At 55.8% G+C, this 15,717-nt stretch overlaps 1 protein-coding gene across 2 annotated transcripts in view; it reads right to left on the bottom strand.

Moving 5' to 3' along the window:
- The window catches only part of DOCK6 (dedicator of cytokinesis 6), a 42,464-nt gene that overhangs the window by 6,618 nt on the left and 20,129 nt on the right, over window positions 1–15,717 (bottom strand). The window contains exons 19-37 of one of the 2 annotated variants that reach the window (XM_065873254.1): window positions 15,448–15,534; window positions 14,801–15,032; window positions 14,389–14,550; window positions 13,538–13,701; window positions 12,760–12,864; window positions 10,173–10,268; window positions 9,253–9,393; window positions 6,179–6,292; window positions 5,815–5,985; window positions 5,326–5,465; window positions 5,069–5,238; window positions 2,759–2,919; window positions 2,304–2,486; window positions 2,068–2,194; window positions 1,679–1,763; window positions 1,418–1,514; window positions 1,149–1,283; window positions 436–588; window positions 96–254 (exon numbers count right to left, since the gene is read on the bottom strand). In XM_065873254.1, coding sequence (XP_065729326.1) covers window positions 96–254; window positions 436–588; window positions 1,149–1,283; window positions 1,418–1,514; window positions 1,679–1,763; window positions 2,068–2,194; window positions 2,304–2,486; window positions 2,759–2,919; window positions 5,069–5,238; window positions 5,326–5,465; window positions 5,815–5,985; window positions 6,179–6,292; window positions 9,253–9,393; window positions 10,173–10,268; window positions 12,760–12,864; window positions 13,538–13,701; window positions 14,389–14,550; window positions 14,801–15,032; window positions 15,448–15,534 — 2,682 coding nt within the window. The remainder of the gene's footprint in view (window positions 1–95; window positions 255–435; window positions 589–1,148; window positions 1,284–1,417; window positions 1,515–1,678; window positions 1,764–2,067; window positions 2,195–2,303; window positions 2,487–2,758; window positions 2,920–5,068; window positions 5,239–5,325; window positions 5,466–5,814; window positions 5,986–6,178; window positions 6,293–9,252; window positions 9,394–10,172; window positions 10,269–12,759; window positions 12,865–13,537; window positions 13,702–14,388; window positions 14,551–14,800; window positions 15,033–15,447; window positions 15,535–15,717) is intronic. The other variant, XM_065873255.1, reaches the window with a different exon arrangement.

The following is a 15,717-nucleotide window of genomic DNA, read 5'->3' as shown; positions in this document are numbered from 1 at the left end:
AGAGTGACGGAGCCGAGGTGGTGGGGTCAGGGGTCAAGCATGGCAGGGCAAAGACCCTGGCTGCGGAAGGTGGGGCGGGGGTCCGGCGGGGTCACCTGCTCAGCAAAGGTGCTGTCCCGCAGCCCCACATCCTCCTCGGCATAGGTGAGGATGGTCTTGAGTGAACGTCGCAGGTGCTCTTCGCTGAAGTTCTGCGTTGTCCCCACCAGGGACGAAAGCGACATGGTCACTTGCATCTTCACGCGGGCAAAGTTCTGGGTGGGCCGGGGAGGAAGAACATGCCTGACTGCGGACCTCGGACCCTCACACCAGAGCCTGCTCGACCCACTGACTTCACCCCTCTCCCCTCCTGCCGTGCGTCTACCGCGTCAAGACCCCTAGTCGGCCGCCCTCCCCAGAGCCGTAGATCACCCCCACCGCCACACCCCCACTTACGTTGCCAATCTCGAAATTCTGGCGCATGAGGAGGTAGAGGGAGGCGCTGGCGTGCGTACGGATGGCGCTGATGCGGCTGCCGCAGTGTCGCAGGAGCCTCAAGCAGAGGTCGGCACACAGCTCTGTGTCCTCCTCAAACAGCAGCTCTGGGAACTGGCCCCCAGGGCGGGACAGACACCAGTCAGCCCCTCCCCGTTCTGGCTCAGAAGGTCCCCGATGGGGACATGGGCAGAAGCGTCGGTCTGTGTTCTGCCTTCTCTGGCCAAGCCCAGCAGGTTTTGGTGTCGGAGCTGGGTTTAAGCCCTTACTGTGTGACTCCGGGTGAGTAACTCTGCCACTCTGATCCTCAGTTCCCTCCCCCGCAAACTGTAGCTAAGGAGTGTCTGCCTGCCTCATGGAGCTGCTAAGCACACAACAGTTGCTCAATGAATGGGTTGTGACTCTTACTCTTTTTTTTCTTTTTTTTTTTTTTTTTGCGGTACGAGGGCCTCTCACTGTTGTGGCCTCTCCCGTTGCGGAGCACAGGCTCTGGACGCGCAGGCTCAGTTCAGCGGCCATGGCTCACGGGCCCAGCCGCTCCGCGGCATGTGGGATCTTCCCGGACCGGGGCACGAACCCGTGTCCCCTGCATCGGCAGGTGGACTCTCAACCACTGCGCCACCAGGGAAGCCCAACTGTTACTCTTAAGAAGCGTGGCTGTCAGAGGTACTCACCTTGGATACCAGGGCCCGCTGTGTGGCCAGGCCGTGCTGCAAGAAGAGGGCACTCTGGGCACTGCCCAGACTGTACAACACAACCTTCAGTACCGCGCCCAAGATACTCTCCCGGGCCTCTGACAGCATCACCGTCTGGGGGGCCAGAAATCCAGCTGTTAGAGACTGGGGTGGTTATGGAGTCAGGGAAGGAGAGGGATTCTGGAGTCAGAGATCACAAGGCCCTGTGGTGTGGACAGAGGTGAGGGAGGTGCTGGATTAAGCCCTACCTGCACGATGATCTCCAGTGTATCCAGAACCACCAGGCTTGCCTCGGTTGCCAGGTTCCCGTCCACCAAGGCCTCGTGTTCCATTTCATCCTTGGTCCTGGAGGGGACAGGAGGGATTGAGGGGGCCTCTCAGGGCCAGACTTCACCCCACGGCTGAGGTCTTTCCCCTCCCTCGGCTGCCCTGGGCGGGGGCGGGGGGGGGGGTGCCAGTTCTCTGGACATTGGTCTAACCCCAGCAAACTACTTCCTGCCCACACCCACTTGTCCACACGGTCCGAGGTTTGTCTCCAGTGTGTGACGCTCTTCCGCCAGCGTACATTCTCCTGGTTCCCAAATGGGCTCCTCTCTGAGACACACAGGTCCATGTTCACAGATGTGCAAAAACAGAAAGACACACGTGACCATGAGAATGGATCCCACACACATGGGATCCCTGTGAGGACACTGGGTGATGTGGATGCTTGCGGAGCGGATGCAGTTAGACGTGAACAGGGAACATAGACACCCACGTGTACGGGGATAACGCGTCGACTTCTTTCTGGGAGAAGTAAGCCAAACAGAGGCAGAGATGGTCCCCGCCTTGGGGCCCCTGGTACAAAGGCTGGGAGGCACCGGGTAAGGGACGTGCATGGGGTACATCTCCCTCTCACCACGGCTCCGTCGCACCATCTCCTGTCGGGCTCCGATGGTGCCCAAGATAGCTTCCTCCAGCCGGGCCTTCATGTCCAGTGATTTCTTGAACGTGAGACTGTTGATACGTTCAAAGGCCTTTTTCCCCTGCAAGAACAGAGAATAAGTTCGAGGTTGACTCTGCTCTTTTCTGTGGGCTAACCTGGTCCTGCTTCTTCTGCCTCCTATACCCCAGTCCCCTGCCCACCCCTCGAACCTTGTATTCAAAGGCAGCCAGACAGAGGTACAGCAAGTCCAAGAGACGACCCAGCTGAGGGAGGGCCAGGTCCGCAGCCCAGCGCTGCAGCAGGGCTGGCTCAGCATTCTTCAAGACCCACAGCACACACACCAGCAAGGTCCGGCTAGACTCGGCAGAGAGGGCACAGCCTGAGCGAGCAGCCTGGGGACAGAGAGGGGACAGGGCACTCAGAAGGGAGAGAGGGGACTTTCATTTTTCTCCATATTAAGATGAGAACTGGCCAATTGATACTTCATTGCATAAATTTCATTACCAGGTTATTGGACACACAATGTCCAAAATACAATAAAAAAAATCACAAGACATGTGAAGAGGCAGGAAGATGGGATTGATAAGGGAGAAAAGACATTAGACGCAGGCACAAAAACAATCAAATGTTGGATGGGGTCTCTGGGGACAAGGCTGGTACTCACTGTCGCTGGGCCCTGGGAGATGCTGGCCCGGGAGCCAGGGGCCAGGGGGCCACCAGCGATGGCCATGGCCACTGAGGGGTTGATGGTGCCTCCCATGTCCCCTTCCCCTTCTGTGTCTGAGTCGAGCATAGAGGCCAGTCTTGACCGCTGACCTGGACCCTCTGGGGCGAGAAAAGAATGAGACCGTGGTTAAGTGCTGTCTCTGTCTCAAATTTCAGCTCACAGGTCACCTCCTCAGGGAAGCCTTCCCTGATTCCACCCCCCAGACCAGGGTGGAGTCTCTAGTTATTGACTCCCAGAGCTCACTTATTGTACTTGTAATTAGATACATGCATCATGCAACTGTTTCTAAGATCCACAAAGGCCTGGACTATATTTGCTCTGGCCACTCTTAGAACGTGGCCTGGTGCACCGGAGCAGTCGTTGTAGAGATGACGATGATGATGATGATGATGGCAATGGTGACAACCACAATAATAAATGCTGCTGCTATTATTACAGCACCAACTGGCGCTTACATAGTATTTCCTGTGTCAGGTACTGTTCTAAGCCCTTTAACAATATTAACTCTTACTCTTCAAAACAACCCTATGACATAAGTCCTTTTATCACCCTTACTCTGTGGAAGAAGAAACTGAGGCACAGAGAGGTTAAGTTACTTTCCTGGGGTCACACAGTAGGTAAATGGTAGAGCTAGGATTTTAATCTAAACAGTCTGGTTCCAAAATCTCTGATCTTGGACTTCCCCGGTGGCACAGTGGTTAAGAATCCACCTGCCAATGCAGGGGACACAGGTTCAGTCCCTGGTCCAGGAAGATTCCAACATGCCACGGAGCCACTAAGCCCGTACGCCACAACTACTGAGCCTGTGCTCTAGAGCCCACATGCCATAACTACTGAAGCCTACACGCCTAAAGCCTGTGCTCCGCAACAAGAGAAGCCACTGCAATAAGAAGCCCGTGCACCGCAACGAAGAGTGGCCCCCGCTCACCGCAACTACAGAAAGCCCGTGCACAGCAACGAAGACACAACACAGCCAAAAAAAAAAAGAAAAAAAAAATCTCTGATTTTAAAAGAGTACTCTCTCCACTCCCCCCTCCCAAAAAAACAGTCTCATCAGAGACAGAGAGTTGCTGCCAAGAAATACAGAACAGGTTTCACTCCAGAGAGTCTTGAAATAAAAGGTCAAAGTCAACTGAGTTTTACTAAAGCTCCAGCCCAGTTTAACCTAGCTGAATTCCTGACTGGAATGAGGTGATCAGCCCCTTATCCTAGCTGCCTAAGAGAGAGAAAGGGGAATGCTCACTGGGAAAAGATGACATTGCTTCAGTCCTGATGTTCCTTTTACATGCAATGTCCAAAATACAATACAAAATCAGAAGATGTGAAGAGGCAGGAAAAGGTGACTGATAAGGGAGAGAAGACAATAGAAGCAGGCACAGAAATGATCAAATGTTGAAGTGAGCAAAACTTTAAAATAAAAAAGATGCACAAATATGGGTTAAAAAAATGGAGAATTTCAGCAGAGAACTAGAATCTGCAACAACAACAAAATCAAAATTTACAACTGGAAAATATAAAATTTGAAATTCAGAACTCAATGGAGGGGATTAATAGAAGACCAGACACAGCAGAAGACAGAAGTAGTGAGCTCAAACACATGTGAATAGAAAGTTTCCCAACTCAAGCACAGGGAGCAAACAGAATGAAAACCAGAACAGAGCACAGCAGACACTTGTAACATGATCATAAAGGTCTAACATACGTGTAGTTGGAGTCTCAGGAGGAGAGGAGAGAGAAAACGAGGCAGAAAAAAAAATTCAAGAGATAACAACTGAGAGTTTCCCCCGAATGACGAAGGGGATCAACCCACCAATCCCAGGTCTGTGTTTCCAACCACTGAACACACTTGTCCATCAGTGGTGCCAATCAAAGTGCATATAAATGAACGAACACAGGGCTCCAACTGATGTTCCCCACCTTTCCCTCCTCACACCTCTTTCTAGAAGATAATTCATCTCCCATTTATCGCACGCTGACAATATCCCAGTACTACACGTCCTCAGATTTTCACATAATCCTAGGAAGTAGTTGGTGCTACCACTGTCTCCATTTTACAGGTGATAAATCTGAGGCTCAGAGAGGTTAATGGCTTTCTTGGGGCCCCACAGCAGGACTTGAACCCACTCCTCTGATCCTAACACCCATGTTTTTACTCCTAACATGCTCGCCCACCTTTCCCGATCTGAGCCTTGTGGGATCAATCAGGCCCCCAGATTGTGGGACCCCACCCCTCCTTGCCCTGCTGACCAGCAAAGTCATGCAGCCGTGGCAGTGTGTCCCGCGCCAGTGACAGCAGTGGCAGGTATAGCTCGGCCACCCGGGCCTTCACAGTGGCCTCGGCGTAGCGGGGGTCAGCATCATGGCCACAGAGCAGGCTGTGGACAGCACTGATGGCCTTCTTGTGCAGCAGGGACGCCCTGTGGGGTAGTGAGGAGCTCAGGACAGAGTGGGTGTGGCTCCTGGACCTTCCTCCCGCCCCACGGCCAGGCAGGGCCTGTGCTTACCCCTCGGCCTCAGGTTCCAGGGCCAGGGCCAGTTCCGTCAGCAGGAGCCCAGCCAGGAAGTGCTGCTGCCGGAACGAGCCACTCAGCTCGAACATGCTGATCACCTTGGGGTCTGGGGCCTGGCTGGAAAAGGTGGAGCTCTGGAGAGGGGGACAAAGCAAGGGACCAGGGGCCAAGGGTCAGAGGTGAGAGGTTAGGGTTAACTCATCTGTGAGATGACAGGGCACAGGGTCCAAAGTCAGAGATTTGAGAAATGGCAGATGGAATGCCAGTCTGGGAGTTAGGATTTAGGGGTGAGAAATCAGAAGTTGGTCCTCCCAGGAAACTGCTGAGAATGCAGGGTCAGAGGTGAAGGGTCAGAGGTAAGGGGTCAGTCCCCTGGGCAGTGGCCTATTGCAAAATGGACAGAGATGAGGGAACCACACAAGAAGGGCTGAAAGGTAAGAGGTCATAGGTAAAGAAGAGGAAGCAGATGTGAGGCCAGCCCACCTGCGAGGTGGTGGAAGATACGGAGGGCGAGGGTGAGGCCGGGGGCGACAGGGGGCAGCAAGGGAGGTTGAGGGTCACGTAGTGCTCGTGGCCGCATAGGATGCGGGTGAAGTCCATGCGCAGGGTCAGCAGCACCGCCGGGTTGGGAGCCGACTGCAGCCGTGTGGCCACCTGCGGGGGAGGGTTCAGCGGGTGACACTATACTGCTCTGCCCACCAATCCACACCACCCCCTGCCATATCCCCGCAGGTGTGCTGTCCCCTCCAAGTCCCCCACAGGTATGCCGTCCCCACCACATCCCCGCAGGTGTGTTGTTCCCACCACGTCTCTGCAGGTGTGCCATTCCCACCACGCCCACCCCTACCTGCTTGTAGTGAGCCCGGACCAGGCTGAAGACAAAGCCGCGGTCCACCAGGGACAGCAGATCACTGAGGAAGAAGGCCAGGCTGGCGTTGAGGTGCTCGGCCAGCTCCACGTCCTGGGGGAACAGGGCCTGTCAGCCCATGCCCACCCACCCCAACAAGCCTCCATCCCTGCCCTTGGCCTGGCTCTCGCCAAGGCCACCAGTGACCCCTAAGAGCCGTGTCACTGCCCGAAACCCTTGGGTCTCCTCGACACGCCCTTGTCTCTAGGCTCCGGACTCCCAGGCTTCCTGGTTGTCCTCCTCCCTCTGACTAGCCCTTCCCTTCCCCACAGTTAGTGTCTACCCTCCACCCGGCTCTGTTGAGGACACTTTTTTATTCTCTCACCAGATTTGAGTAACACAACACAGATGGCAGAGACTGGCTGCTGACCCCCTACCATATCCTCTCACAGGTATTGGGACACTTTTTCAGAGTTCAGAGCTGGGTAGGGACTACATTTCCCAGTCTCCCATGCAGCTGAGAACAATCACGTGACCACATTCTGGCCAATGGGATTTGAGAGGAATGATGTAGCCACTTAAACAGAAGGGGCAGGTCCTCCGGTTTCCAGAGCCTGTAACGCCTGATGTGGCAGGTACCATGATGAACTGAGACAGCCAGGCCCACACCGTGGAGCCCCCCGTAGCCCACCTATGCTCAGAAATAAACTTTGGTCACATTTAAACCATTTGTGATGATGTTCAAGCAAATTAACCTTTGCCCTAACTGATAAACCCTAAGAAATCATTTAACAAGCATCTATTATGTACCAAGTCTTGTGAAAAAAATAGACATGGTCCCTGCTGATTGTCCAGCTCTCAGTCTCATGGGGGGTGGGGGGGATGGGGGATAAGAGTATTCCAGATAGCTCTATGTGTTTCAAAGACAACTAACAGGGTGCTATTTCAAGAGAAGCCTGAAGGGTGAGCAAGAGCCCAGGGGAGAAAGGCGTTCTGAAGAGAGGGAGCAGTAAGTGCAAAGGCCCTGGAGCAGGAAGCGCCTGGCAAGTGTGAGGAACAAGGAAGGAGGCTCCCATGGCCTCAAGGCCCAGCTGCCCTCCTGCTTTCGGGAGCTACTCTTGGCCTCACAAGTTAGCCTCGGTGGCCCGCAGTTCCCTGTAACCCAAAGAAACAAAATACAAAATCCACCTGAGCTCTGAGTCCTCAAGTGGGGCAGAGACTTGTGCGTGGAGCCTGATACAGTTGGTGCTCCATAAATGTCAAGTGAAGGAATGAAACCGCTGTGGCCCGTCACTGATATCCCCCCAGCGCTGTGATGAAGGTGCTTCTCAAGGGCATTGTTCTTCCCTGCAGCCCTTTTTTTTTTTTTAAAGAAGATGTTGGGGTTAGGAGTTTATTAATTAACTTATTTATTTTTGCTGTGTTGGGTCTTCGTTTCTGTGTGAGGGCTTTCTCTAGTTGTGGCAAGCGGGGGCCACTCTTCATCACGGTGCGCGGGCCTCTCACTATCGCGGCCTCTCTTGTTGCGGAGCACAGGCTCCAGACGCGCAGGCTCAGTAGTTGTGGCTCACGGGCCTAGTTGCTCCGTGGCATGTGGGATCCTCCCAGACCAGGGCTCGAACCCGTGTCCCCCGCAGGCAGATTCTCAACCACTACGGCACCAGGGAAGCCCCTTCCTGCAGCCCTTTTGAGGAGGGTTTCCTCATAATCTGGATCAGCCTCCGGGAACTCAGCCCCTGGGGAGGCTCTAGTGAAACAAGGTTAAAACCTTTGAGACCAGCCCAGAGGTCGTGGGGGATTGCACAAGGGCCAGCTTGGGCCAACCAGCATTTCAAAAATCCGGAAAATTCCCATCAAATCCGAAGTCCCCCTTCTCTTTAAAAATCAGACATTCTGGCCACATGCCCTCTGGTCCACCATAAGCCCTACTCCCCCAACTGAAGCTGGTGGTGGGGGTTCAAATCCCCATTCTGCCCATTCCCACTTATATGGTATCAAGTTGTTACTCAGTCATTCTTTGCCTCCGTTTCTCCAACAGTATAATGGAGGAAACAATACTCCTAACTTCATGGAGTTGTTGCGAGAGTTTAATGTGATCCATCTGAAGTATTTAGGTAGGGGCTTCCCTGGTGGCACAGTGGTTAAGAATCCGCCTGCCAATGCAGGGGACATGGGTTTGAGGCCTGGTCCGGGAAGATCCTACATGCCGCGGAGCAACTAAGCCCGTGCGCCACAACTACTGAGCCTGCATGCCCCAACTACTGAAGCCTGCGTGCCTAGAGCCCGTGCTCCGCAACAAGAGAAGACACCGCAATGAGAAGCCCGCACACCGCAACGAAGAGTAGCCCCCGCTCGCCACAACTAGAGAAAGCCCAGGCACAGCAATGGAGACCCAGTGCAGCCAAAAATAAACAAATAAAAACAAATAAATTTTAAAAATAAAGTATTAAAGTACACAGTAAGTGCTCAATAAATGCATAATTTTATTACTATTATCACTGTCTGCCCAGCTTCTGTGAGCACTGGAATTAATGGTCCAGGGCCTGGATAACCATCAAGGTCTCGGAACATCAACATCCATTTACTGAGTACTTACTGTATACGGATACTGTGCTAAGGGCTAATGCATCTGCCCTGTCACCTCTCTGCCTTCACCAACTCCCACTCTCCACTTTGTTCACTTCACCCCAGCCACTCACCTCCTCACTGCTCCTCTGACAGTGGCACGGTCCTGCCTCAGGGCCTTTGCACTTGCTGTTCCTCCCCTGACTGGAATGCTCTTCCCCCAGATATCACATAGATTGTTCCCTCATGTCCTTCAAGTCTTCCCCTAAAAGTCAGCTCCGTGAGGGTAAGGAACTGGGTCTGTTTTGTTCACTGCTGTGTCTCTAGTTACCAGCGCAGGGCTGTGCTTAAGAAGTAGATGTTGCGTGAACAGACTGATTCAGCAAATGGGATTCGTGGTCTTGTAGCCAGGAGGCACTGGACAGGACTGATGCCTCATGTGGCTGGCTCTATGTCCTCCCTAAGCACCCCTGCCCCACTCTCCCTCCATGGAGGCCCCTCCCCCTTACCTTGTGGACACGGGTGATGACCTCCAGGCCCACAGAGCCCACCAGGGCAGCAATGTCATCCAGGAAGCGCCCAGGGAAGCGAAGCTTGCGGGGTGTGTCCAGCTTCTGGCCCAGAAGCAGGTGCAGCGCCATGCTTTTCACCTGGGGGTGGGGCAAGAGGGTGGGGGCTGGGTCTTGAGGGGCTGTGGGTGGAGGCCGCCTGCCAGAAGGGAGCAGATTGGTGGGCTGTGAGTGGTGGCTTGAAGTGGGCTAAAGGTGGGCATGAGGGATCCTGGATGTGGCTTGAGCCCTGTAGTTATGGGGTGATTGAGCCCTGTAGTTATGGGGTGAGAGCGGGGCCTGATAGCTGTGGGGAGGGCCCAAGAACTGTGGGTGGGACTTTGCAGGTTGTGGGTGGGGCTTGAGAAGGACATGGGCGGGGCCTTGAGTGGGTGCTAGGCAGAGGGGTGGGAGGCTGAGAGAGTATGGGTGGGGCTAGAGCAGGTCTCCAGGGGTCAACGTCTGACTGTAGGTAGGAGGGTGGGGCTTGAAGGCCCACCAGATTGAGGGGGGACGGCTGTAGTCAGGAGGAATAGTTCAAGGCACCTCTTGAAGAGTTTGGGGGATGTCTCAAGTCTGATCCCAACAGTTTCCTTCTCTCTCTTGCAGGGGAGGCCTCCTTGCTAGTTGGGGGTCTCTCAATGGTCTTATAGGGAAGGTGGGTAGTGGGGATCCTTCTCACTGTGGAAGGCGTTTCAGGTAACTTTCAGGGGGCCTCTCCAGGGAGAGATTCCCTTAGGTTATCTCTTATCTCTCTCTACGTGCGGGTCTCTTGGGGCTACTTCTCAGGGGGCTTAGGTACAATCTCAGGGGGCTTCTCTCCCCAAGGAGAGTCTCCCCTGGGGGCCCCTTGTTCTTGGGCGGGGAGGAGGGCGTCTCACCATGAGCTGGAAGAAGAACCAGGCATGCTGCAGGACAGCCTCGCGCACGGCACTGCCGCTGACCACCCACTGCAGGGCCAGCTCCTCGTGAAGCAGCTGGGGGCAGGGGCAGGGATCACAGAGAGCAGAGGAGCCCACCCCGTACCCCCGTCTGGAGGGCGTGACAGGGGAGGATGCAGCTGGAGGGCTTGGGATTAGAGCAGCAAGAGGCCATGCAGGAGGAAAGGGGCCAGAAGGAGTCAATGTGCCCTTTCCCCGGGCTCTCCAGACCCTGCTGGGCTCGAGGGCAAGGGAGCTCTGGACCCCAAAATGGAGTCACCCACCCCCTGCCTCCCACTACCTTCTGCACAGTGGGTCTCGGCTGGGTGGCTGGTGGGGTCGAGGAGGAGCCCTCGAGGTAGGAAGAGGTTCGGCTAGAGCTGCGGTCGATGGCCTATGATGGGATGACGAGGGGATGGGATGGCGAGGGGGGTCAGAGTGGGTGCAGGCGGTATGGATAGAGGAGAGGGACAGTCGGCGTGGATGGAGGAAAGACATGGTCGTGTGGACAGACAGCGGGGACGTGGATGGGGAGAGCCGTGTTAATAAAGACAGAAGTGTGTGGGAGCGGATGGAGAGAGTAAGAATGTGATGGAAGAGACAAGAAGAAGCAAGACACAGGTAAGGAGGGGACAAGCAGGGTGAACGGAACAGGCAAGAATGTGGACAGGAACCCATCAGATGGAGCAGGACCCAGCAGACAAAGATAAAAGACATGGGAGGAGTGGAGGTGGGGAGGGTAAAATCAGTGTAGACGGAGAAGAGAACGTGGTCAGAGGAGGTGAGTCAAGTGGGGACAAGGGCGGAGAGTGTGTGTGAGTCCGTGAGTCCAGGAATGGACAGAGGAGGCGGAGGGCACCAGGGTGGAGGAGGAAGAGTGTAGACAGGGGTGTAGAGTATAGACAAAAGGGATTAAAGGGAGGATGGAGGAGGAGAAACAAGAAAAAGAAAGATAAGGACAGAGGAGGTGAGATGGTGATGAGAGGCAGTGGGAGCAGCCAAGAGAGCCCCAGTTTCCAGGCCTGGCCCCGCTCCAGCCTTGCTTGGGGCCTTCCCAGGCCTCAGTGTCCCCATCTGTGAAATGGGCATGAGGTGCTCAAGCTCCACTCTCCCCACCTCCTTTGCTGGTCAGGTGAGGCCGCTGACAGGGAGAGGAGACCCAGTGACAGAGCTGGACCGGCCCTGGAAACTGCCCAGGTCCTTGCCTTGGCCGTGGGGGCCCCCCCAGCTCCCATAGTCCCAGCCACACGCCCTGGGCTCCTCAGCCCGCATCAGATGGGCCATCTACTGCAAAGGCCAGCCTCACTGCCGCCTCCTGCCTGGAATGCCTGCCCTCCTGCCACCTTGTCACCTCTTACGTGCTCTTCCAGGCCCAGCTGACACCCCAGAGAACTGAGGGCACTGGTGGGGAGACCTGTTAAAAACATGGGGGGACTGGAAAGGCCCATGAACCCAGACTCCCAGCAAATCTTAGAAGACTGTCCAAAAGTGCCCCTGCTCGTGCTGTGAACAGTTCCCTGGCTGCCATGCGGTGCAGGTTGCCTAGGTGACAGGTACAGAGCTGGAACATGGCCTGGGGCCAGGTATGCAGGGAATCCAGTCCTTGGTGCCCAGGGGCCTCTGAGCTTGGTTCCAACCTCTGCATATGCCTTTCCCTCCATCTGGAACACCCACCCTTCACTGGCTGGCTCTATCTTACCCTTCAGGTACCAGCAAAAATGTCACCTCCCGGGAGAGGCTCCCCAGACCACCCAGAGGGAGGCTGGTGGCCTGTTTCAATTCGTTTCCTTTCAGGTATTTTCACCCCCTGCACTTACATATTCATGTGTTTGTTTGATGGGTGTCTATCTCCCCGACTAGCCAGTAACTCAGGGATGAAGCTGGGTTGAGGATCTATCTCCCCAACAAAATCTTGCCTGTGATGCCCTAACTCCCTCCCAGGCTCGGACCGCTGCACTGAATAGCAAGTCTTCACTTCTGAAAATTCAGAACCTGGGGCGCAGGAGGAGCCCACAGCAGAACCAGGACTTGATCCCGATCCAGGGTCTGATGGCAAAGCCCCTCCCCACACCAGGTCCCAGGAAGGGGCAAAGCAAAGGAAGCTGCCCACAGGGGTCGCTCTGCCTGAAACGGGGTTGGGGAGCCCAGAGGTTCAGTTCCATCCCCTGGGCATCATTCAGGCTGCTGTGTCAAGGGGACAGTTGAGAGTCTCCCGAACAGAGTGGATTAAAGGGAGAGAAACAGGCCATGCGGGACAGTGAGGTTAGAGTGGCTGAATGTGCACATCATTTGCATGCTATTTGCATACCACCCTGCCCCTTCTGTCTCTGCCTGAGGCTGTGGTCTGTGTGGCAGCAAAAGGCTGGTTAAGATGACCCTGTGTTGCCTACAACATCTCCTCACAGCCCCAAACAAAGGCGGGGGGGGGGGGGGTGTCCGCTGCCTCCTCCAGGCAGCCCCCCTAGGTTAGTCAGCCCCAGCCAGGAAGGTGGGAGGAGCTCATGCTGAGGTGGGGTGACACACGTGCAGGGGCAGGCAGGGAGGGCACCTGTCTGGGGTCGGCCCCACAATAAGGGGGTGCCCGTCGCAGCACCGCCTTGCTGCCTCCTGGAGCATAAGCAGAATTCACCCAGGAGTGTGAGCGGTCGATACCCTGGAGATACACGGATAAGTGGTAGCATCTATGGGCAGAGGGCAGGGAAACCAGCGTGAAACACCAAGCGTGCTCACTGTCCTGGGCCACACGTGTGCCCACGTGGACACCCACACGCAACCCTGGAACATGTGTGTGTGCGCAAATGTGCATGGGGGCACACGTATATGCCTCCCGCATACGTCTGTGCATGGAACGCATGAGTACATGCACCCGCGTTCCCATGTGCGTGGGGTGCGTGCATATACGTGCCCCGTGTACGTACATGCATAGGGTACACGTGGAAATGCACCACTGCGCTATGTACATGGTGCTCTTTTTTCAAGATCCAGTCACCTGTCCTTGGGTCAGCCTAAGAGTCCGAGTCACAGCTCCCAACCTGTGACAGCCAGGGCCCAACCCTAATGTCCAGGGTCAAGTCTATTTTTTTTTGGCCAGTCTGTGTGGCTGGCAGGATCTTAGTTCCCTGACCAGGGACTGAACCCACACCCTTGGCAGTGAGAGCTTGGAGTCCTAACCACTGGACCACCAGGGAAGACCCTGGAATAACCCAGGGTCTTCATCCACGCTGTTGGCTGTCTTTCCTATCCTCTGTCAATACTGAGATCTTTCACCTGCCCACCTGGCAGCCATGACCACTGAGGCTGGAGAGAGCAGGGGCCCCTTGCCCTACCTTGCTGGCCAGGATGCGGGAGACCTCATCATCCACGGAGCCAGGGGCCACGGCCAGGTCAGGGTTGCTGCTGCTGATACTCTTAGAGCGGGCCAGGTAGAGGCTTGCGGGGCGGCCAGGGCCATGGGCCAGCGTGGCAGGCTGCAGCGTCACTGGAGGGGCCCCTGATGATAGAAGGAATATGCTCAGCCCCCTGCCCACCTGCCCTCATGAGCCCCTGCCCCTTACCAGTCAGCTGCCTTTGGCAAAGTCACTTTCTCTGAACCTCTAGGTTCTTCACCTGTAAAATGGGTGTGGTAATGGCTCTGCCTCACAGCAATTTTGGGGAGAATCAAAAACACTGAGAACGGTGCCTGGCACGTTATAAGTCTTGGTGCTGATCGTTAATTATTTAGCAAATGAAAAAAAACCCAACTTTATTGAGCGCTCTGTGTGCCAAGCATTTTGCATGGATTACTATGCCACTGACTACTACTAGCACCCCTGTGAGAGGCACTATTATTATCATCGTTTTATAGATGGGAAAACAGGCCCAGAGAGGTCAAGTCACTGGCCCAGAGTCACAGAGCTTGTAGGCAGAACTGAGATTCAAACCCAGACAGCTCTGCTTGAGTCCCTGCTTGCTGACTGGCTGAATCACATGCCACTCAAGTGTACAAAGACCACACCCCTGGGGCTGGGGCAAAAAGTTTCTCTCTCTCTCTCTCTCTCTCTCTCTCTCTCTCCTGTAAATTGCCCAAATCAACCAAAGCCTGTGCAGCCTCAGGACCTTTGCACGTGCCCTTCCCTTTGCTTGGGATGCTCTGCTCCCAGGTATTTCCCGTGCCCCAGGGTCTCCCACCAACACTCACCGCCTGGGAGGCTGGGCTCCGTGCCAGGCAGTCGGAAGGCATAGTAGACATAGGCAGCCAGCAGTGGGCAGTGACCACGGGCATCCTGGGCAGCCTCCAGGCTCCGGTGGACGAGGCTGACTACATGAGCCATTGCTTCAAAGGCTACACGACCCAGGTTTACTGCCGGGCAGAAAAGAGGTCAAGTTCCAGGTCCCAGGGCTTCCTACTTCCCCAGGGAAGAGACTTCAGGGTCCAAGGGGCTCACGTGGCCATCAAAAAGTCAGGGGACTAGGGGACTGAGGGGCCATTTTTCAGGTTGGAAAACTGAGACCAGAGAGATAAATGGGCTATGGGAGGTCACCCAGGACCAGGGGACCCAAGGCCCATTCTCCAGATGGGGAAACTAAGGTATGAGGCTGTGCCCACGCACCGATCTGGCCGCCGATGATCGGGGGCCGCACGACCAGGCGTACGAGCTTGTCCAGTACGTGGTGGGAGAAGGCGACAAGGGGTTCAGGGCTGGCGAGTCGCAGGGCCACCAGGCTGGCCCGCAGCTCCTGTTCCACGGTGCTTTCGTTCAGCACGGCATCCTTGAGCCGGAATGGAAAGGCCCCTTCCTCCAGGACGTGCACCAGGGTGAAGAATTTGTCCAGGTAGGGGTCCTGGTGGGAGACCAGGGGTGAGCAGGGCGAGGCCAGGGCCCCCAGTCCAGAAAGGGCCCAGGGGATCGAGTGCGAGGCTGAGTAGGCTGGGACACCAAGGCTTGGGATCAGTGAATGGAAAATACATGAGAAAAGGGACAAGATGGTAGATCAAGAAGAAAAGGAAAAGATGGGGAGTGATCACAGAAATAACAAGGGACAAATCGGGTGGGGGAAGGAAAGACCATGCAAAGGCCAAAGCTCCAGCTAGGACGGCCACTGGCAGGGCCGCCCCCGCCTGAGTCAGCAGCTTCCCTGGAGCCTGGCCCCGCTGACCAAAGTCGTGTCCAATGGCCCGAAGCCAGGCCTCCCTGGTCAGTGGAAACTGTTGCCCAACCCCAGGGCCGGACTCCTGGGCTCTGGCCCCACCCCCTACCTGGGGGTGCACAGACGACACAGCCGTGAGTTCCACGCTGAACACACCCTTGTGGCCATCCACCCAGCGCATGCCCGGCAGCGCCACCTGCGGGAGGGACACACCAAGTGGGCACCGGCCGGCCCTCCCCACGGCTCAGGCCACCAGCCTCAGCCATTGCGACACTGTGGCCTGAGCACAGCCCCGCCCCGGGGAGCCACCTGGCACCCTGCCCCTGGGCCCCGCCCAACCCAGAGATGGGGGCAGATGAAGGGGAGCGCTACGGGGGTC

The sequence above is a fragment of the Phocoena phocoena genome, chromosome 3 (genome assembly GCF_963924675.1).
Source record: "Phocoena phocoena chromosome 3, mPhoPho1.1, whole genome shotgun sequence".
In the NCBI taxonomy this organism is placed as follows: Eukaryota; Metazoa; Chordata; class Mammalia; order Artiodactyla; family Phocoenidae; genus Phocoena; species Phocoena phocoena.
This window is presented reverse-complemented; position numbering and strand designations above follow the sequence as displayed.